Source organism: Petromyzon marinus (genome assembly GCF_048934315.1).
Source record: "Petromyzon marinus isolate PM22_M1 ecotype Great Lakes invasive population chromosome 83 unlocalized genomic scaffold, UKy_Petmar_22M1.pri1.0 chr83_unloc.1, whole genome shotgun sequence".
NCBI classification, from domain to species: Eukaryota; Metazoa; Chordata; class Hyperoartia; order Petromyzontiformes; family Petromyzontidae; genus Petromyzon; species Petromyzon marinus.
The window spans coordinates 430416-455731 of record NW_027422634.1 but is presented as its reverse complement, the minus strand read 5'-3'; the positions used below and the strand labels follow the sequence as shown (position 1 = coordinate 455731).

Here is a 25316-nt window from a genome sequence, read left to right as displayed (position 1 = left end):
GTGTGTGTGTAACACTGTGTGTGTGTAACACTGTGTGTGTGTAACACTGTGTGTGTGTACACTGTGTGTGTGTAACACTGTGTGTGTGTAACACTGTGTGTGTGTAACACTGTGTGTATGTGTAACACTGTGTGTGTAACACTGTGTGTGTAACACTGTGTGTGTGTAACACTGTGTGTGTGTACACTGTATGTGTACACTGTGTGTGTACACTGTGTGTGTATAACACTGTATCTGTGTATCACTGTGTGTAACACTGTGTGTAACACTGTGTGTGTGTAACACTGTGTGTGTGTAACACTGTATCTGTGTATCACTGTGTGTGTCACTGTGTGTGTCACTGTGTGTGTAACACTGTGTGTGTGTAACACTGTGTGTGTGTAACACTGTATCTGTGTATCACTGTGTGTGTCACTGTGTGTGTCACTGTGTGTGTAACACTGTGTGTGTGTAACACTGTGTGTGTGTAACACTGTATCTGTGTATCACTGTGTGTGTCACTGTGTGTGTCACTGTGTGTGTAACACTGTGTGTATCACTGTGTGTGTCACTGTACCACTGTGTCACTGTGTGTGTAACACTGTGTGTGTATCACTGTGTGTGTGTGTCACTGTGTGTATCTGTGTGTGTATCACTGTGTGTCACTGTGTGTGTGTATCACTGTGTGTAACACTGTGTGTGTATCACTGTGTGTGTGTGTCACTGTGTGTATCTGTGTGTGTATCACTGTGTGTCACTGTGTGTGTGTATCACTGTGTGTAACACTGTGTGTGTGTAACACTGTGTGTGTGTAACACTGTGTAACACTGTGTGTGTGTGTAACACTGTGTGTGTGTAACACTGTGTGTGTGTAACACTGTGTGTGTGTAACACTGTGTGTGACACTGTGTGTGTGTGACACTGTGTGTGTGTGACACTGTGTGTGTGTGTCACTGTGTGTGTGTGTACACTGTGTGTGTAACACTGTGTGTGTACACTGTGTGACACTGTGTGTGTGTGACACTGTGTGTGTGTGACACTGTGTGTGTGTGTGACACTGTGTGTGTAACACTGTGTAACACTGTGTGTATTTGTGTGTATCACTGTGTATCACTGTGTATCTGTGTGACACTGTGTGTGTGACACTGTGTGTATCTGTGTGTATCACTGTGTGTGTGTGTATCACTGTGTGTGTAACACTGTGTATCACTGTGTGTGTAACACTGTGTGTGTGACACTGTGTGTGTGACACTGTGTGTGTGACACTGTGTGTGTGTAACACTGTGTGTGTGTAACACTGTGTGTGTGTAACACTGTGTGTATGTGTAACACTGTGTGTGTAACACTGTGTGTGTGTAACACTGTGTGTATGTGTAACACTGTGTGTGTAACACTGTGTGTGTGTAACACTGTGTGTGTGTACACTGTATGTGTACACTGTGTGTGTGCACTGTGTGTGTATAACACTGTATCTGTGTATCACTGTGTGTAACACTGTGTGTAACACTGTGTGTGTGTAACACTGTGTGTGTGTAACACTGTATCTGTGTATCACTGTGTGTGTCACTGTGTGTGTCACTGTGTGTGTAACACTGTGTGTGTGTAACACTGTGTGTGTGTAACACTGTATCTGTGTATCACTGTGTGTGTCACTGTGTGTGTCACTGTGTGTGTAACACTGTGTGTATCACTGTGTGTGTCACTGTACCACTGTGTCACTGTGTGTGTAACACTGTGTGTGTATCACTGTGTGTGTGTGTCACTGTGTGTATCTGTGTGTGTATCACTGTGTGTCACTGTGTGTGTGTATCACTGTGTGTAACACTGTGTGTGTAACACTGTGTGTGTGTATCACTGTGTGTGTGTGTCACTGTGTGTATCTGTGTGTGTATCACTGTGTGTCACTGTGTGTGTGTATCACTGTGTGTAACACTGTGTGTGTGTAACACTGTGTGTGTGTAACACTGTGTAACACTGTGTGTGTGTGTGTAACACTGTGTGTGTGTGTAACACTGTGTGTGTGTAACACTGTGTGTGTGTAACACTGTGTGTGTGTAACACTGTGTGTGTGACACTGTGTGTGTGTGACACTGTGTGTGTGTGTCACTGTGTGTGTGTGTACACTGTGTGTGTAACACTGTGTGTGTACACTGTGTGACACTGTGTGTGTGTGACACTGTGTGTGTGTGTGACACTGTGTGTGTAACACTGTGTAACACTGTGTGTATTTGTGTGTATCACTGTGTATCACTGTGTATCTGTGTGACACTGTGTGTGTGACACTGTGTGTATCTGTGTGTATCACTGTGTGTGTGTGTATCACTGTGTGTGTAACACTGTGTATCACTGTGTGTGTAACACTGTGTATCACTGTGTGTGTAACACTGTGTGTGTGACACTGTGTGTATCTGTGTGACACTGTGTGTGTGTGACACTGTGTGTGTGTCCCTGTGTGTGACACTGTGTGTGTGTGTCACTGTGTATCACTGTGTGTATAACACTGTGTGTGTGTCACTGTGTATCACTGTGTGTGTAACACTGTGTGTGTGACACTGTGTGTGTGTGACACTGTGTGTGTGTGTGACACTGTGTGTGTGTGACACTGTGTGTGTGTGTGTGTGACACTGTGTGTGTGTATCTGTGTGTAGATGATCAGCAGAGTGGAATATGTTCACAACAAGAACTTCATACACAGAGACATCAAGCCGGACAACTTTCTCATGGGGGTGGGGAGGCATTGCAACAAGGTGAGAACCACTACACCTACAACTACTATACCTACAACTACTACACCTACAACTACTATACCTACAAATACTATACCTACAACTACTACACCTACAACTACTATACCTACAACTACTACACCTACAACTACTATACCTACAACTACTACACCTACAACTACTATACCTACAACTACTATACCTACAACTACTACACCTACAACTACTATACCTACAACTACTATACCTACAACTACTATACCTACATCTACTACACCTACAACTACTATACCTACAACTACTATACCTACAACTACTATACCTACAACTACTACACCTACAACTACTATACCTACAACTACTATACCTACAACTACTACACCTACAACTACTATACCTACAAATACTACACCTACAACTACCACACCTACTACTACTATACCTACAACTACTACACCTACAACTACTACACCTACAAATACTACACCTACAACTACTATACCTACAACTACTATACCTACAAATACTACACCTACAACTACTATACCTACAAATACTACACCTACAACTACTATACCTACAAATACTACACCTACAACTACTATACCTACAAATACTACACCTACAACTACTATACCTACAACTACTACACCTACAACTACTATACCTACAACTACTATACCTACAACTACTACACCTACAACTACTATACCTACAACTACTACACCTACAACTACTACAACTACTATACCTACAACTACTACACCTACAACTACTACACCTACAACTACTATACCTACAACTACTATACCTACAACTACCACACCTACAACTACTATACCTGCAACTACTACAACTACTACACCTACAACTACTATACCTACAACTACTACACCTACAACTACTATACCTACAACTACTACAACTACTACACCTACAACTACTACACCTACAACTACTATACCTACAACTACCACACCTACAACTACTATACCTGCAACTACTACAACTACTACACCTACAACTACTATACCTACAACTACTACACCTACAACTACTATACCTACAACTACTACAACTACTATACCTACAACTACTACACCTACAACTACTATACCTACAACTACTATACCTACAACTACTACACCTACAACTACTATACCTACAACTACTACACCTACAGCTACTACACCTACAACTACTACACCTACAACTACTATACCTACAACTACTACACCTACAACTACTATACCTACAACTACTACACCTACAACTACTACACCTACAACTACTACACCTACAACTACTATACCTACAACTACTACAACTACTACACCTACAACTACTACACCTACAACTACTACACCTACAACTACTATACCTACAACTACTACACCTACAACTACTATACCTACAACTACTATACCTACAACTACTACACCTACAACTACTACACCTACAACTACTACACCTACAACTACTACACCTACAACTACTATACCTACAACTACTACACCTACAACTACTATACCTACAACTACTACACCTACAACTACTACACCTACAACTACTACAACTACAACTACTATACCTACAACTACTACACCTACAACTACTACACCTACAACTACTATACCTACAAATACTACACCTACAACTACTATACCTACAACTACTATACCTACAACTACTACAACTACTATACCTACAACTACTATACCTACAACTACTACACCTACAACTACTATACCTACAACTACTATACCTACAAATACTACACCTACAACTACTATACCTACAACTACTATACCTACAACTACTACACCTACAACTACTATACCTACAACTACTACACCTACAACTACTATACCTACAACTACTACACCTACAACTACTATACCTACAACTACTACACCTACAACTACTATACCTACAACTACTACACCTACAACTACTATACCTACAACTACTATACCTACAACTACTATACCTACAACTACTACTACACCTACAACCACTACACCTACAACTACTATACCTACAACCACTACACCTACAACTACTATACCTACAACTACCACACCTACAACTACTATACCTGCAACTACTACAACTACTACACCTACAACTACTATACCTACAACTACTACACCTACAACTACTATACCTACAACTACTACACCTACAACTACTATACCTACAACTACTACACCTACAACTACTATACCTACAACTACTACACCTACAGCTACTACACCTACAACTACTACACCTACAACTACTATACCTACAACTACTACACCTACAACTACTATACCTACAACTACTACACCTACAACTACTACACCTACAACTACTACACCTACAACTACTATACCTACAACTACTACAACTACTACACCTACAACTACTACACCTACAACTACTACACCTACAACTACTATACCTACAACTACTACACCTACAACTACTATACCTACAACTACTATACCTACAACTACTACACCTACAACTACTACACCTACAACTACTACACCTACAACTACTACACCTACAACTACTATACCTACAACTACTACACCTACAACTACTATACCTACAACTACTACACCTACAACTACTACACCTACAACTACTACAACTACAACTACTATACCTACAACTACTACACCTACAACTACTACACCTACAACTACTATACCTACAAATACTACACCTACAACTACTATACCTACAACTACTATACCTACAACTACTACAACTACTATACCTACAACTACTATACCTACAACTACTACACCTACAACTACTATACCTACAACTACTATACCTACAAATACTACACCTACAACTACTATACCTACAACTACTATACCTACAACTACTACACCTACAACTACTATACCTACAACTACTACACCTACAACTACTATACCTACAAATACTACACCTACAACTACTATACCTACAACTACTACACCTACAACTACTACAACTACTATACCTACAACTACTATACCTACAACTACTACACCTACAACTACTATACCTACAACTACTATACCTACAAATACTACACCTACAACTACTATACCTACAACTACTACACCTACAACTACTATACCTACAACTACTACACCTACAACTACTACACCTACAACTACTATACCTACAACTACTATACCTACAACTACTACACCTACAACTACTATACCTACAACTACTACACCTACAACTACTATACCTACTACACCTACAACTACTATACCTACAACTACTATACCTACAACTACTACACCTACAACTACTATACCTACTACACCTACAACTACTACACCTACAACTACTACTACACTTACAACCACTATACCTACAACTACTACACCTACTACTACTATACCTACAAATACTACACCTACAACTACTACACCTACAACTACTACAACTACTATACCTACAACTACTACACCTACTACTACTATACCTACAACTACTACTACACTTACAACTACTATACCTACAACCACTACACCTACAACTACTATACCTACAACTACTACTACACTTACAACCACTATACCTACAACTACTACACCTACAACTACTATACCTACAAATACTACACCTACAACTACTACACCTACAACTACTACAACTACAACTACTATACCTACAACTACTACACCTACAACTACTATACCTACAAATACTACACCTACAACTACTATACCTACAACTACTATACCTACAACTACTATACCTACAAATACTACAACTACTACACCTACAACAACTACTATACCTACAACTACTATACCTACAAATACTACAACTACTACACCTACAACCACTATACCTACAACTACTATACCTACAAATACTACACCTACAACTACTATACCTACAACTACTACACCTACAACTACTATACCTACAACCACTATACCTACAACTACTATACCTACAACTACTATAACTACTACACCTACAACAACTACTATACCTACAAATACTATACCTACAACTACTACAACTACAACTACTATACCTACAACTACTATACCTACAACTACTATACCTACAACTACTATACCTACAACTACTATACCTACAACTACTACACCTGCAAATACTATACCTACAACTACTATAACCACTACACCTACTACAACTACTACACCTACAACTACTATACCTACAACTACTACACCTACAACTACTATACCTACAAATACTACACCTACAACTACTATACCTACAACTACAAATACTATACCTACAACTACTATACCTACAAATACTACACCTACAACTACTATACCTACAACTACTACACCTACAACTACTACACCTACAACTACTATACCTACAACTACTACACCTACTACACCTACAACTACTACACCTACAACTACTATACCTACAACTACTACACCTACAACTACTACACCTACAACTACTATACCTACAACTACTACACCTACAACTACTACACCTACAACTACTATACCTACAACTACTACACCTACTACACCTACAACTACTACACCTACAACTACTACACCTACAACTACTATACCTACAAATACTACACCTACAACTACTATACCTACAACTACTACAACTACAAATACTATAACTACTACACCTACAACTACTATACCTACAACTACTATACCTACAACTACTATACCTACAACTACTACAACACTTACACCTACAACTACTATACCTACAAATACTACAACTACTATACCTACAACTACTATACCTACAAATACTACAACTACTATACCTACAACTACTATACCTACAACTACTATACCTACAACTACTATAACTACTACACCTACAACAACTACTATACCTACAACTACTATACCTACAACTACTACAACACTTACACCTACAACTACTATACCTACAAATACTACAACTACTATACCTACAACTACTATACCTACAAATACTACAACTACTATACCTACAACTACTATACCTACAACTACTATACCTACAACTACTATAACTACTACACCTACAACAACTACTATACCTACAAATACTATACCTACAACTACTACACCTACAACTACTACACCTACAACTACTACACCTACAACTACTACACCTACAACTACTACAACTACTATACCTACAACTACTATACCTACAACTACTACACCTACAACTACTACACCTACAACTACTATACCTACAAATACTACACCTACAAATACTACACCTACAACTACTATACCTACAACTACTACACCTACAACCACTACACCTATAACTACTACACCTACAAATACTACACCTGCAAATACTATACCTACAACTACTACACCTACAAATACTACACCTACTACTACTATACCTGCAACTACTACAACTACTATACCTACAACTACTACACCTACAACTACTATACCTACAACTACTACAACACTTACAACCACTACACCTACAACTACTACACCTACTACACCTACAACTACTACACCTACTACACCTACAACTACTATACCTGCAACTACTACACCTACAACTACTACACCTACAACTACTACACCTACAACTACTATACCTACAACTACTACTACACTTACAACCACTACACCTACTACTACACCTACAAATACTATAACTACTACACCTACAACTACTATACCTGCAACTACTACAACTACTATACCTACAACTACTACACCTACAACTACTATACCTACAACTACTACACCTACAACTACTATACCTACAACTACTACACCTACAACTACTATACCTGCAAATACTACACCTACAACTACTATACCTACAAATACTACAACTACTACACCTACAACTACTACACCTACAACTACTATACCTGCAACTACTACAACACTTACACCTACAACTACTACACCTACAACTACTATACCTACAACTACTACAACTACTACACGTGGAACTACTACAACTACTACACCTACAACTACTACAACAACTACAACTACTACACCTACAACTACTACAACTACTACACCTACAACTACTACAACTACTACAACAACTACAACTACTACACCTGCAACAACTACACCTACAACTACTACACCTACAACTACTACACCTACAACTACTACACCTACAACTACTACACCTACAACTACTACACCTACAACTACTATACCTACAACTACTACAACTACTACACCTACAACTACTACACCTACAACTACTACACCTACAACTACTACACCTACAACTACTACAACTACAACTACTACACCTACAACTACTATACCTACAACTACTACACCTACAACTACTACACCTACAACTACTACACCAACTACTACAACTACAACTACTACACCTACAACTACTATACCTACAACTACTACACCTACAACTACTACACCTACAACTACTACACCTACAACTACTACACCTACAAATACTATACCTACAACTACTACACATACAACTACTACACCTACAACTACTACACCTACAACTACTACACCTACAACTACTACACCTACAACTACTATACCTACAACTACTACACCTACAACTACTATACCTACAACTACTACAACTACAACTACTATACCTACAAATACTATAACTACTACACCTACAACTACTATACCTACAACTACTACACCTACAACTACTATACCTACAACTACTATACCTGCAACTACTACACCTGCAACTACTACACCTACAACTACTATACCTACAACTACTACACCTACAACTACTACACCTACAACTACTACACCTACAACTACTATACCTACAACTACTATAACTACTACACCTACAACAACTACTATACCTACAAATACTATACCTACAACTACTACACCTACAACTACTACACCTACAACTACTATACCTACAACTACTACAACTACTATACCTACAACTACTATACCTACAACTACTATACCTACAACTACTATACCTACAACTACTACACCTACAACTACTACAACAACTACAACTACTACACCTGCAACAACTACACCTACAACTACTACACCTACTACACCTACAACTACTACACCTGCAACTACTACACCTGCAACTACTACACCTGCAACTACTACACCTGCAACTACTATACCTACAACTACTATACCTACAACTACTACAACTACTATACCTACAACTACTATACCTACAACTACTATACCTACAACTACTACAACTAATATACCTACAACTACTACACCTACAACTACTACACCTACAACTACTATACCTACAACTACTATACCTACTACACCTACTACAACTACTACACCTACAACCACTACACCTACAACTACTACACCTACAACTACTACACCTACAACTACCACACCTACAACTACCACACCTACAACTACTACACCTACAACTACTACACCTACAACCACTACACCTACAACTACTACACCTACAACTACTACACCTACAACTACTACACCTACAACTACTACACCTGCAACTACTATACCTACAACTACTACACCTACAACTACTATACCTACAACTACCACACCTACAACTACTACACCTACAACTACTACACCTACAACTACCACACCTACAACTACTACACCTACAACTACTACACCTACAACTACCACACCTACAACTACTACACCTACAACTACTACACCTACAACTACTATACCTACAACTACCACACCTACAACTACCACACCTACAACTACTACACCTACAACTACCACACCTACAACTACTACACCTACAACTACCACACCTACAACTACTATACCTACAACTACTATACCTACAACTACTACACCTACAACTACTACACCTACAACTACTACACCTACAACTACTACACCTACAACTATTACACCTACAACTACTACACCTACAACTACTATACCTACAACTACTACACCTACAACTACTATACCTACAAATACTACACCTACAACTACTATACCTACAACTACCACACCTACAACTACTATACCTACAACTATTACACCTACAACTACTACAACTACTACACCTACAACTACTACACCTACAACTACTACAACTACTACAACTACTACACCTACAACTACTACAACTACTACAACTACTACACCTACAACTACTACACCTGCAACTACTATACCTACAACTACCACACCTACATCTACTACACCTACAACTACTATACCTACAACTACTACACCTACAGCTACTATACCTACAGCTACTACACCTACAACTACTATACCTACAACTACTACACCTACAACTACTACACCTACAACTACTACACCTACAACTACTACACCTACAACTACTATACCTACAACTACTACAACTACTACACCTACAAGTATACCTACAACTACTATACCTACAACTACTATACCTACAACTACTACAACTACTATACCTACAACTACTACACCTACAACTACTATACCTACAACTACTACACCTACAACTACTACACCTACAACTACTACACCTACAACTACTACAACTACTACAACTACTACACCTACAACTACTACACCTGCAACTACTATACCTACAACTACTACACCTACAACTACTATACCTACAACTACTATACCTACAACTACTACACCTACAACTACTATACCTACAACTACTACACCTACAACTACTACAACTACTATACCTACAACTACTACACCTACAACTACTACACCTACAACTACTACACCTACAACTACTATACCTACAACTACTACAACTACTACACCTACAACTACTACACCTGCAACTACTACACCTACAACTACTACACCTACAACTACTACAACTACTATACCTACAACTACTATACCTACAACTACTATACCTACAACTACTACAACTACTACACCTACAACTACTATACCTACAACTACTATACCTACAACTACTACACCTACAACTACTACACCTACAACTACTATACCTACAACTACTATACCTACAACTACTACACCTACAACTACTACACCTACAACTACTATACCTACAACTACTATACCTACAACTACTGTGTGTGTACACTATGCTGTGTGTACAGTATGCTGTGTACACTATGCTGTGTGTACTATGCTGTGTGTACTATGTTGTGTGTACACTATGCTGTGTGTACTATGCTGTGTGTGTGTACTATGCTGTGTGTGTACACTATGCTGTGTACACTATGCTGTGTACACTATGCTGTGTGTACTATGCTGTGTGTACACTATGCTGTGTGTACACTATGCTGTGTACACTATGCTGTGTGTGTGTACTATGCTGTGTGTACTATGCTGTGTGTACTATGCTGTGTGTACTATGCTGTGTGTACTATGCTGTGTGTACACTATGCTGTGTGTACTATGCTGTGTGTACTATGCTGTGTGTACTATGCTGTGTGTACACTATGCTGTGTACACTATGCTGTGTGTACACTATGCTGTGTGTGCACTATGCTGTGTGTCTGTACTATGCTGTGTGTACACTATGCTGTGTACACTATGCTGTGTGTACTATGCTGTGTGTACACTATGCTGTGTGTACTATGCTGTGTGTACTATGCTGTGTGTGTGTACACTATGCTGTGTGTGTGTACACTATGCTGTGTGTACTATGCTGTGTGTGTGTGTACTATGCTGTGTGTGTGTACTATGCTGTGTGTACTATGTTGTGTGTAGTATGTTGTGTGTACTATGCTGTGTGTAGTATGTTGTGTGTACTATGCTGTGTGTGTACTATGCTGTGTGTACTATGTTGTGTGTACTATGCTGTGTGTACTATGCTGTGTGTAGTATGTTGTGTGTAGTATGTTGTGTGTACACTATGCTGTGTGTACTATGCTGTGTGTAGTATGTTGTGTGTAGTATGTTGTGTGTACTATGCTGTGTACACTATGCTGTGTGTGTGTACTATGCTGTGTGTACTATGTTGTGTGTACTATGCTGTGTGTAGTATGTTGTGTGTACTATGCTGTGTACACTATGCTGTGTGTGTGTACTATGCTGTGTGTACACTATGCTGTGTGTACTATGCTGTGTGTACTATGCTGTGTGTACACTATGCTGTGTGTACACTATGCTGTGTGTACTATGCTGTGTGTACTATGCTGTGTGTACTATGCTGTGTGTGTGTGTACACTATGCTGTGTGTACTATGCTGTGTGTGTGTACACTATGCTTTGTGTACACTATGCTGTGTGTAGTATGTTGTGTGTACACTATGCTGTGTGTGTGTGTGTACACTATGCTGTGTGTACACTATACTGTGTACACTATGCTGTGTGTACACTATACTGTGTACACTATGCTGTGTGTACACTATGCTGTGTGTACACTATGCTGTGTGTACACTATGCTGTGTGTACTATGCTGTGTGTACTATGCTGTGTGTACACTATGCTGTGTGCACACTATGCTGTGTACACTATGCTGTGTGTACTATGCTGTGTGTACTATGCTGTGTGTGTGTACTATGCTGTGTGTGTGTACTATGCTGTGTGTGTGTACTATGCTGTGTGTGTACACTATGCTGTGTGTACTATGCTGTGTGTGTGTGTACTATGCTGTGTGTGTGTGTACTATGCTGTGTGTACTATGTTGTGTGTAGTATGTTGTGTGTACTATGCTGTGTGTAGTATGTTGTGTGTACTATGCTGTGTGTGTGTACTATGCTGTGTGTGTGTACTATGCTGTGTGTGTGTACTATGCTGTGTGTACTATGCTGTGTGTACTATGCTGTGTGTAGTATGTTGTGTGTAGTATGTTGTGTGTACACTATGCTGTGTGTAGTATGTTGCGTGTAGTATGTTGTGTGTACTATGCTGTGTACACTATGCTGTGTGTGTGTACTATGCTGTGTGTAGTATGTTGTGTGTACTATGCTGTGTACACTATGCTGTGTGTGTGTACTATGCTGTGTGTACACTATGCTGTGTGTACTATGCTGTGTGTACTATGCTGTGTGTACACTATGCTGTGTGTACACTATGCTGTGTGTACTATGCTGTGTGTGTGTGTACACTATGCTGTGTGTACTATGCTGTGTGTGTGTACACTATGCTGTGTGTACTCTATGCTGTGTGTAGTATGTTGTGTGTACACTATGCTGTGTGTAGTATGTTGTGTGTACACTATGCTGTGTGTGTGTGTACACTATGCTGTGTGTACACTATACTGTGTACACTATGCTGTGTGTACACTATGCTGTGTGTACACTATGCTGTGTGTGTGTACACTATGCTGTGTGTACTATGCTGTGTGTACACTATGCTGTGTGTGTGTACACTATGCTGTGTGTACTATGCTGTGTACACTATGCTGTGTGTACTATGCTGTGTGTACACTATGCTGTGTACACTATGCTGTGTGTACTATGCTGTGTGTACTATGCTGTGTGTACTATGCTGTGTGTACTATGCTGTGTGTGTGTACTATGCTGTGTGTACTATGCTGTGTACACTATGCTGTGTACACTGTGCTGTGTACACTATGCTGTGTACACTATGCTGTGTGTACTATGCTGTGTACACTATGCTGTGTGTACTATGCTGTGTGTGTACTATGCTGTGTGTGTGTACTATGCTGTGTGTGTGTACTATGCTGTGTGTGTGTACTATGCTGTGTACACTGTGCTGTGTACACTATGCTGTGTACACTATGCTGTGTGTACTATGCTGTGTACACTATGCTGTGTGTACTATGCTGTGTGTGTGTACTATGCTGTGTGTGTACACTATGCTGTGTGTGTACACTATGCTGTGTGTGTACACTATGCTGTGTGTGTACACTATGCTGTGTGTACACTATGCTGTGTACACTATGCTGTGTGTACACTATGCTGTGTGTACACTATGCTGTGTACACTATGCTGTGTATACTATGCTGTGTATACTATGCTGTGTGTACACTATGCTGTGTGTACACTATGCTGTGTGTACACTATGCTGTGTGTACTATGCTGTGTGTACTATGCTGTGTGTACTATGCTGTGTGTACACTATGCTGTGTGTACTATGCTGTGTGTGTGTACACTATGCTGTGTGTACTATGCTGTGTGTACTATGCTGTGTGTACACTGCTGTGTGTACACTATGCTGTGTGTACTATGCTGTGTGTACTATGCTGTGTGTACACTATACTGTGTACACTATGCTGTGTGTACACTATGCTGTGTGTACACTATGCTGTGTGTACACTATGCTGTGTGTGTGTACACTATGCTGTGTGTACTATGCTGTGTGTACACTATGCTGTGTACACTATGCTGTGTGTACTATGCTGTGTGTACACTATGCTGTGTACACTATGCTGTGTGTACTATGCTGTGTGTGTGTACTATGCTGTGTGTACTATGCTGTGTGTGTGTACTATGCTGTGTACACTATGCTGTGTACACTATGCTGTGTGTACTATGCTGTGTACACTATGCTGTGTGTACTATGCTGTGTGTACTATGCTGTGTGTACTATGCTGTGTACACTATGCTGTGTGTACTATGCTGTGTACACTATGCTGTGTACACTATGCTGTGTGTACTATGCTGTGTACACTATGCTGTGTGTACTATGCTGTGTGTACTATGCTGTGTGTACACTATGCTATGTGTGTGTGCAGCTGTACCTCATCGACTTTGGACTCGCCAAGAAGTATCGAGACAGCCGAACCCGGCAGCACATTCCATACCGTGAGGATAAAAACCTGACGGGCACAGCGAGATACGCCTCCATCAACGCTCACCTGGGGATCGAGCAGAGGTAACTACCACTACTAACTATCACTACTAACTAGTACTGTGGGCACAGCACATTCCATACCGTGAGGATAAAAACCTGACGGGCACAGCGAGATACGCCTCCATCAACGCCCACCTGGGGATCGAGCAGAGGTAACTATCACTAACTATCACTAACTACCACTAACTATCACTACTAACTATCACTAACTACCACTACTACTACCACTACTGTGGGCACGGTGAGATACGCCTCCATCAACGCTCACCTGGGGATCGAGCAGAGGTAACTACCACTACTAACTACCACTATCACTAACTATCACTAACTACCACTACTAACTACCACTACTACTAACTACTATCACTACCACTACTACTACCACTACTGTGGGCACGGTGAGATACGCCTCCATCAACGCCCATCTGGGGATCGAGCAGAGGTAACTATCACTAACTACCACTAACTACCACTAACTATCACTAACTATCACTACTAACTACCACTACTAACTACTATCACTACTACTTCTACTAACTACCACTACTGTGGGCATGGCGAGATACGCCTCCATCAACGCCCACCTGGGGATCGAGCAGAGGTAACTATCACTAACTACCACTAACTATCACTAACTATCACTAACTATCACTAACTACCACTACTAACTACTATCACTACTACTTCTACTAACTACCACTACTGTGGGCATGGCGAGATACGCCTCCATCAACGCCCACCTGGGGATCGAGCAGAGGTAACTACCACTAACTACCGCTAACTATCACTACTAACTACCACTACTACTACTACTAACTACCACTACTACTACTACTAACTACCACTACTGTGGGCACGGCGAGATACGCCTCCATCAACGCTCATCTGGGGATCGAGCAGAGGTAACTAGCACTACTAACTATCACTACTAACTACCACTACTAACTACCACTACTAACTACCACTACTACTACTAACTACTACCACTACTACTAAGGGCACGGCGAGATACGCCTCCATCAACGCCCACCTGGGGATCGAGCAGAGGTAACTACCACTAACTACCGCTAACTATCACTAACTACCACTATCACTAACTATCACTAACTATCACTAACTACCACCACTACTATCACTACTACCACTACTGTGGGCACGGCGAGATACGCCTCCATCAACGCCCACCTGGGGATCGAGCAGAGGTAACTATCACTATCACTAACTACCACTACTAACTATCACTACTAACTATCACTAACTACCACTACTAACTATCACTAACTACCACCACTACTACTACTAACTACCACTAACTACTACCACTAACTACTACTACTACCACTAACTACCACTACCACACCTACCACTAACTACCAGTAACTACCTCCAACTACCACTACCAACCACTGTGTCTGTGTGTGTGTGTCTGTGTGTGTATCTGTGTATCTGTGTGTGTATCTGTGTGTGTGTGTATCTGTGTGTGTGTCTGTGTGTGTGTGTCACTGTGTGTGTGTGTATCTGTGTGTGTGTCTGTGTATGTGTGTCTGTGTCACTGTGTGTGTGTGTATCTGTGTGTGTGTGTGTATCTGTGTGTGTCTGTGTGTGTGTCTGTGTGTGTTTGTTTCTGTGTATCTGTGTGTGTATCTGTGTGTGTGTGTGTCTGTGTATGTGTGTGTGTGTCTGTGTGTGTGTGTTTCTGTGTATGTGTGTGTATCTGTGTGTGTCTGTGTGTGTGTCTGTGTGTGTGTGTTTCTGTGTATCTGTGTGTGTGTGTGTGTGTCTGTGTGTGTGTTTCTGTGTGTATCTCTGTGTGTATCTGTGTGTGTGTCTGTGTGTGTGTGTATCTCTGTGTGTCTGTGTGTGTGTCTCTGTGTGTGTGTGTGTATGTCTGTGTGTGTGTGTGTGTCTGTGTGTGTGTGTGTGTGTATCTGTGTGTGTGTACACTGTGTGTGTGTTTCTGTGTCTGTGTGTGTAGCCGGCGTGACGACATGGAGTCTCTGGGCTACGTGTTGATGTACTTTAACCGCACCAGCCTACCTTGGCAGGGACTCAAGGTACCGCTCACCACTCACTCACCACTCACTCACCACTCGCTCACCACTCACTCACCACTCACTCACCACTCACTCACCACTGTGTGTGTGTGTGTACACTGTGTGTGTATACACTGTGTGTGTACACTGTGTATGTACACTGTGTGTGTACACTGTGTATGTACACTGTGTGTGTGTACACTGTGTGGTGTGTGTACACTGTGTGTGTGTACACTGTGTGTGTGTGTACACTGTGTGTGTGTGTGTACTGTGTGTGTGTACAGTGTGTGTACAGTGTGTGTGTGTGTACAGTGTGTATACAGTGTGTGTGTGTACACTGTGTGTGTGTGTGTACACTGTGTGTGTGTGTGTACACTGTGTGTGTGTGTGTACACTGTGTGTGTGTACACTGTGTGTGTGGGTGTACACTGTGTGTGTGAGTGTACACTGTGTGTGTGTGTGTACTGTGTGTGTGTACAGTGTGTGTACAGTGTGTGTGTGTGTACAGTGTGTATACAGTGTGTGTGTGTACACTGTGTGTGTGAGTGTACACTGTGTGTGTGAGTGTGTACACTGTGTGTGTACAGTGTGTGTACAGTGTGTGTGTGTACAGTGTGTATACAGTGTGTGTGTGTGTACACTGTGTGTGAGTGTACACTGTGTGTGTGTGTGTGTACACTGTGTGTGTGTGTGTGTACACTGTGTGTGTACACTGTGTGAGTGTACACTGTGTGTGTGAGTGTACACTGTGTGTGTGTGTGTGTACACTGTGTGTGTGTACACTGTGTGTGTGTGTGTACACTGTGTGTGTGTGTACACTGTGTGTGTACACTGTGTGTGTGTGTACAGTGTGTACAGTGTGTGCGCGGTGTGTGTACAGTGTATACAGTGTGTGTACGGTGTGTGCACAGTGTGTGCAGTGTGTTTTGTGCAGTGTGTACAGTGTGTGTACAGCGTGTGTACAGTGTGTGTACTGTGTGTACAGTGTTACAGTGTGTACAGTGTGTGTACAGTGTGTGTACAGTGTGTGTCTGCGCGTGCCCCCAGGCGGCCACTAAGAAACAGAAGTATGAGAAGATCAGTGAGAAGAAAATGTCCACCCCAGTGGAGGTCCTGTGCAAGGTGAGCTCACCACCACCACCTCACCACGTCACTCACCAACTCACCAACTCACTCACCACGTCACTCACCACGTCACTCACCACCCCAGTGGAGGTCCTGTGCAAGGTGAGCTCACCCTCACCACCTCACCACGTAACTCACCAACTCACCACCTCGCTCACCACCTCGCTCACCACCCCAGTGGAGGTCCTGTGCAAGGTGAGCTCACCCTCACCACCTCACCAACTCACCACGTCACTCACCACCTCGCTCACCACCTCACCACGTCACTCACCACGTCACTCACCACGTCACTCACCACGTCACTCACTCACCACCTCACCACGTCACTCACCACGTCACTCACCACGTCACTCACCACCCCAGTGGAGGTCCTGTGCAAGGTGAGCTCACCACCACCACCTCGCTCACCAACTCACCACCTCACCACGTCACTCACCACCCCAGTGGAGGTCCTGTGCAAGGTGAGCTCACCACCACACTCACCAACTCACCACCTCACCACATCACTCACTCACCACCCCAGTGGAGGTCCTGTGCAAGGTGAGCTCACCACCACACTCACCAACTCACCACGTCACTCACCACGTCACTCACCACATCACTCACCACCCCAGTGGAGGTCCTGTGCAAGGTGAGCTCACCACCACACTCACCAACTCACCACCTCACCACATCACTCACTCACCACCCCAGTGGAGGTCCTGTGCAAGGTGAGCTCACCACCACCACCTCACCACGCCACTCACCACCTCGCTCACCACCCCAGTGGAGGTCCTGTGCAAGGTGAGCTCACCACCACCACCTCACCACGTCACTCACCAACTCACCACCTCACCACGCCACTCACCACCTCGCTCACCACCCCAGTGGAGGTCCTGTGCAAGGTGAGCTCACCACAACCACCTCACCACGTCACTCACCAACTCACCACCTCACCACGTCACTCACCACGTCACTCACCACCCCAGTGGAGGTCCTGTGCAAGGTGAGCTCACCCTCACCACCTCACCAACTCACCACGTCACTCACCACCTCGCTCACCACCTCACCACGTCACTCACCACGTCACTCACCACGTCACTCACCACGTCACTCACTCACCACCTCACCACGTCACTCACCACGTCACTCACCACCCCAGTGGAGGTCCTGTGCAAGGTGAGCTCACCACCTCGCTCACCACCTCACCAACTCACCACCTCACCACCTCGCTCACCACCCCAGTGGAGGTCCTGTGCAAGGTGAGCTCACCCTCACCACCTCACCAACTCACCACCTCGCTCACCACGTCACTCACTCACCACGTCACTCACCACGTCACTCACCACGTCACTCACCACCCCTGTGGAGGTCCTGTGCAAGGTGAGCTCACCACCTCGCTCACCACCTCGCTCACCAACTCACTCACCACCTCGCTCACCAACTCACCACCTCACCACCTCGCTCACCACCTCACCACCTCGCTCACCACGTCACTCACCACCTCGCTCACCACCTCACCACGTCACTCACCACCCCTGTGGAGGTCCTGTGCAAGGTGAGCTCACCACCTCGCTCACCACCTCGCTCACCACCTCACCACCTCGCTCACCACCTCGCTCACCACGTCACTCACTCACCACCTCACCACGTCACTCACCACGTCACTCACCACGTCACTCACCACGTCACTCACCACGTCACTCACCACGTCACTCACTCACTCACTCACCACGTCACTCACCACCCCTGTGGAGGTCCTGTGCAAGGTGAGCTCACCACCTCGCTCACCACCTCGCTCACCACCTCACCACGTCACTCACCACCTCGCTCACCACCCCTGTGGAGGTCCTGTGCAAGGTGAGCTCACCACCACCTCGCTCACCAAGTCACTCACTCACCACCTCGCTCACCACCTCACTCACCACCTCGCTCACCACGTCACTCACCACCTCGCTCACCACCTCACTCACCACCTCACCACGTCACTCACCACCTCGCTCACCACCTCGCTCACCACGTCACTCACCACGTCGCTCACCACCTTGCCACGTCGCTCACCACCTCGCTCACCGCCTCGCTCACCACCTCGCTCACCGCCTCGCTCACCACCTCGCTCACCACCTCGCTCACCACGTCACTCACCACGTCACTCACCACCTCACCTCGCCGCTCACCACCTCGTTCACCACCTCGCTCACCACCTCGCTCACCACGTCACTCACCACGTCACTCACCACCTCACCACCTCACTCACCACGTCGCTCACCACCTCGCTCACCATGTCACTCACCACCTCACTCACCACCTCACTCCACCTCGTTCACCACGTCACTCACTCACCACCTCACTCACCACGTCACTCACCACGTCACTCACTCACCACCTCGCTCACCACCTCACTCACCACCTCGCTCACCACGTCACTCACCACCTCGCTCACCACCTCACTCACCACCTCACCACGTCACTCACCACCTCGCTCACCACCTCGCTCACCACGTCACTCACCACGTCGCTCACCACCTTGCCACGTCGCTCACCACCTCGCTCACCGCCTCGCTCACCACCTCGCTCACCGCCTCGCTCACCACCTCGCTCACCACCTCGCTCACCACGTCACTCACCACGTCACTCACCACCTCACCTCGCCGCTCACCACCTCGTTCACCACCTCGCTCACCACCTCGCTCACCACGTCACTCACCACGTCACTCACCACCTCACCACCTCACTCACCACGTCGCTCACCACCTCGCTCACCATGTCACTCACCACCTCACTCACCACCTCACTCCACCTCGTTCACCACGTCACTCACTCACCACCTCACTCACCACGTCACTCACCACGTCACTCACTCACCACCTCGCTCACCATCTCACTCACCATCTCGCTCACCATCTCACTCACCACCTCGCTCACCACCTCACCATCTCGCTCACCACCTCGCTGCCCACCTTGCTCACCATCTCACTCACCACCTCGCTCACCACGCCACCATCTCGCTCGCCACGTCGCTCACCACCTCGCTCACCAGCTAACCCATCAACTCTCTATCCCATTAACCCACTAACTCATCAACTCACTAACTCATCAACTCACTAACCCATCAACCCACTAACTTATCAACCCACTAACTCATCAACTCACTAACTCATCAACTCACTAACTCATCAACTCACTAACTCATCAACTCTCTATCCCATTAACCCACTAACCCACTAACCCATCAACTCATCAACCAGCTAACCCATCAACTCTCTATCCCATTAACCCCCTAACCCACTAACTCATCAACCCACTAACCAGCAAACCCATCAACTCACTAACTCATCAACTCACTAACTCAACCCACTAACCCATCAACTCACTAACTCATCAACCAGCTAACCCATCAACTCTCTATCCCATTAACCCACTAACCCATCAACTCACTAACTCATCAACCAGCTAACCCATCAACTCTCTAACCAATTAACCCACTAACCCATCAACTCACTAACTCATCAACCAGCTAACCCATCAACTCTCTATCCCATTAACCCACTAACCCATCAACTCACTAACTCATCAACCAGCTAACCCATCAACTCTCTATCTCATTAACCCACTAACTCATCAACCCACTAACCAGCTAACCCATCAACTCTCTATCCCATTAACCCACTAACCCATCAACTCTCTAACTCATCAACCAGCTAACCCATCAACTCTCTATCCCATTAACCCACTAACCCATCAACTCTCTATCCCATTAACCCACTAACCCATCAACTCACTAACTCATCAACCAGCTAACCCATCAACTCTCTATCCCATTAACCCACTAACCCATCAACTCACTAACTCATCAACCAGCTAACCCATCAACTCTCTAACCAATTAACCCACTAACCCACTAACTCATCAACCCACTAACCAGCTAACCCATCAACTCTCTATCCCATTAACCCACTAACACATCAACTCGCTAACTCATCAACCAGCTAACCCATCAACTCTCTATCCCATTAACCCACTAACTCATCAACCCACTAACCAGCTAACCCATCAACTCTCTATCCCATTAACCCACTAACCCATCAACTCACTAATTCATCAACTCACTAACCCACTAACTCATCAACCAGCTAACCCATCAACTCTCTATCCCATTAACCCACTAACTCATCAACTCACTAAGCCACTAACCCACTAACTCATCAACTCACTAACTCAGCAACCCACTAACTCATCAACTCACTAACCCACTAACTCATCAACCAGCTCACTCATCAACTCGCTAACTCATCAACCAGCTAACTCATCAACCAGCTAACTCATCAACTCGCTAACTCATCAAACCACTAACTCATCAACTCACTAACTCACTAACCCATCAACTCACTAACTCATCAACTCGCTAACTCATCAACTCGCTAACTCATCAACTCGCTAACTCATCAATTCACTAACTCATCAACTCACTAACTCATCAACTCACTAACTCATCAACTCACTAACCCATCAACTCACTAACTCATCCCACTAACTCATCAACTCACTAACCCACTAACTCAGCAACCCACTAACTCATCAACTCACTAACCCACTAACTCATCAACCAGCTAACTCAGCAACCCACTAACTCATCAACTCACTAACCCACTAACTCAGCAACCCACTAACTCATCAACTCACTAACCCACTAACTCATCAACCAGCTAACTCATCAACTCGCTAACTCATCAACTCGCTAACTCATCAACCCACTAACCCATCAACTCACTAACTCATCAACTCACTAACCCATCAACTCACTAACCCACTAACTCATCAACCAGCTAACTCATCAACTCGCTAACTCATCAACTCGCTAACCCATCAACTCACTAACTCATCAACTCACTAACCCATCAACTCACTAACCCACTAACTCATCAACCAGCTAACTCATCAACTCGCTAACTCATCAACCCACTAACCCATCAACTCACTAACTCATCAACTCACTAACCCATCAACTCACTAACCCACTAACTCATCAACCAGCTAACTCATCAACTCGCTAACCCATCAACTCACTAACTCATCAACTCACTAACCCATCAACTCACTAACCCACTAACTCATCAACCAGCTAACTCATCAACCAGCTCACTCATCAACTCGCTAACTCATCAACCAGCTAACTCATCAACCAGCTAACTCATCAACTCGCTAACTCATCAAACCACTAACTCATCAACTCACTAACTCACTAACCCATCAACTCACTAACTCATCAACTCGCTAACTCATCAACTCGCTAACTCATCAACTCGCTAACTCATCAATTCACTAACTCATCAACTCACTAACTCATCAACTCACTAACTCATCAACTCACTAACCCATCAACTCACTAACTCATCCCACTAACTCATCAACTCACTAACCCACTAACTCAGCAACCCACTAACTCATCAACTCACTAACCCACTAACTCATCAACCAGCTAACTCAGCAACCCACTAACTCATCAACTCACTAACCCACTAACTCAGCAACCCACTAACTCATCAACTCACTAACCCACTAACTCATCAACCAGCTAACTCATCAACTCGCTAACTCATCAACTCGCTAACTCATCAACCCACTAACCCATCAACTCACTAACTCATCAACTCACTAACCCATCAACTCACTAACCCATTAACTCATCAACCAGCTAACTCATCAACTCGCTAACTCATCAACTCGCTAACCCACTAACTCATCAACGCACTAACCCACTAACTCATCAACCAGCTAACTCATCAACCCACTAACTCATCAACTCACTAACCCACTAACTCAGCAACCCACTAACTCATCAACACCCTAACCCACTAACTCATCAACCAGCTAACTCATCAACTCGCTAACTCATCAACTCGCTAACTCATCAACCCACTAACCCATCAACTCACTAACTCATCAACTCACTAACCCATCAACTCACTAACCCACTAACTCATCAACCAGCTAACTCATCAACTCGCTAACTCATCAACTCGCTAACCCACTAACTCATCAACTCACTAACCCACTAACTCATCAACCAGCTAACTCATCAACCCACTAACTCATCAACTCACTAACCCACTAACTCAGGAACCCACTAACTCATCAACTCACTAACCCACTAACTCATCAACCAGCTAACTCATCAACTCACTAACTCATCAACCAGCTAAATCATCAACCAGCTAACTCATCAACCAGCTAACTCATCAACTCTCTATCCCATTAACCCACTTACTCATCAACTCACTAAGCCACTAACCCACTAACTCATCAACTCACTAACCCACTAACTCATCAACCAGCTAACTCATCAACCAGCTAACTCATCAACCAGCTAACTCATCAACTCACTAACCCACTAACTCATCAACTCGCTAACTCATCAACCAGCTAACTCATCAACCAGCTAACTCATCAACTCGCTAACTCATCAACTCGCTAACTCATCACCCAGCTAACTCATCAACCAGCTAACTCATCAACTCGCTAACTCATCAACCAGCTAACTCATCAACCAGCTGACTCATCAAGCGGCTGTTTGTGTGACCCAGGGTTACCCGGCTGAGTTTTCGATGTACTTGAACTATTGCCGCGGCCTTCGTTTTGAGGAGACGCCGGACTACATGTACCTGCGTCAGCTGTTCCGCATCCTCTTCAGGTACTAGCTGGTACCCCCCGTGTGTGTGTGTGGAACTGTGCACTACCAGT

At 43.8% G+C, this 25316-nt stretch overlaps 2 protein-coding genes across 3 annotated transcripts in view; both read left to right on the top strand.

Annotated features, from left to right (window-relative positions):
- The window catches only part of LOC142908384 (uncharacterized), a 94894-nt gene that overhangs the window by 35553 nt on the left and 34025 nt on the right, over window positions 1-25316 (top strand). The gene's annotated exons all lie outside the window — the stretch shown is intronic.
- Window positions 1-25316, top strand: part of LOC116936818 (casein kinase I-like) — an 86062-nt gene that overhangs the window by 26721 nt on the left and 34025 nt on the right. For both annotated transcript variants that reach the window (XM_076058957.1, XM_076058956.1), the window contains exons 4-8: window positions 2628-2726; window positions 15320-15459; window positions 17414-17492; window positions 18519-18593; window positions 25160-25266. In XM_076058957.1, coding sequence (XP_075915072.1) covers window positions 2628-2726; window positions 15320-15459; window positions 17414-17492; window positions 18519-18593; window positions 25160-25266 — 500 coding nt within the window. The remainder of the gene's footprint in view (window positions 1-2627; window positions 2727-15319; window positions 15460-17413; window positions 17493-18518; window positions 18594-25159; window positions 25267-25316) is intronic.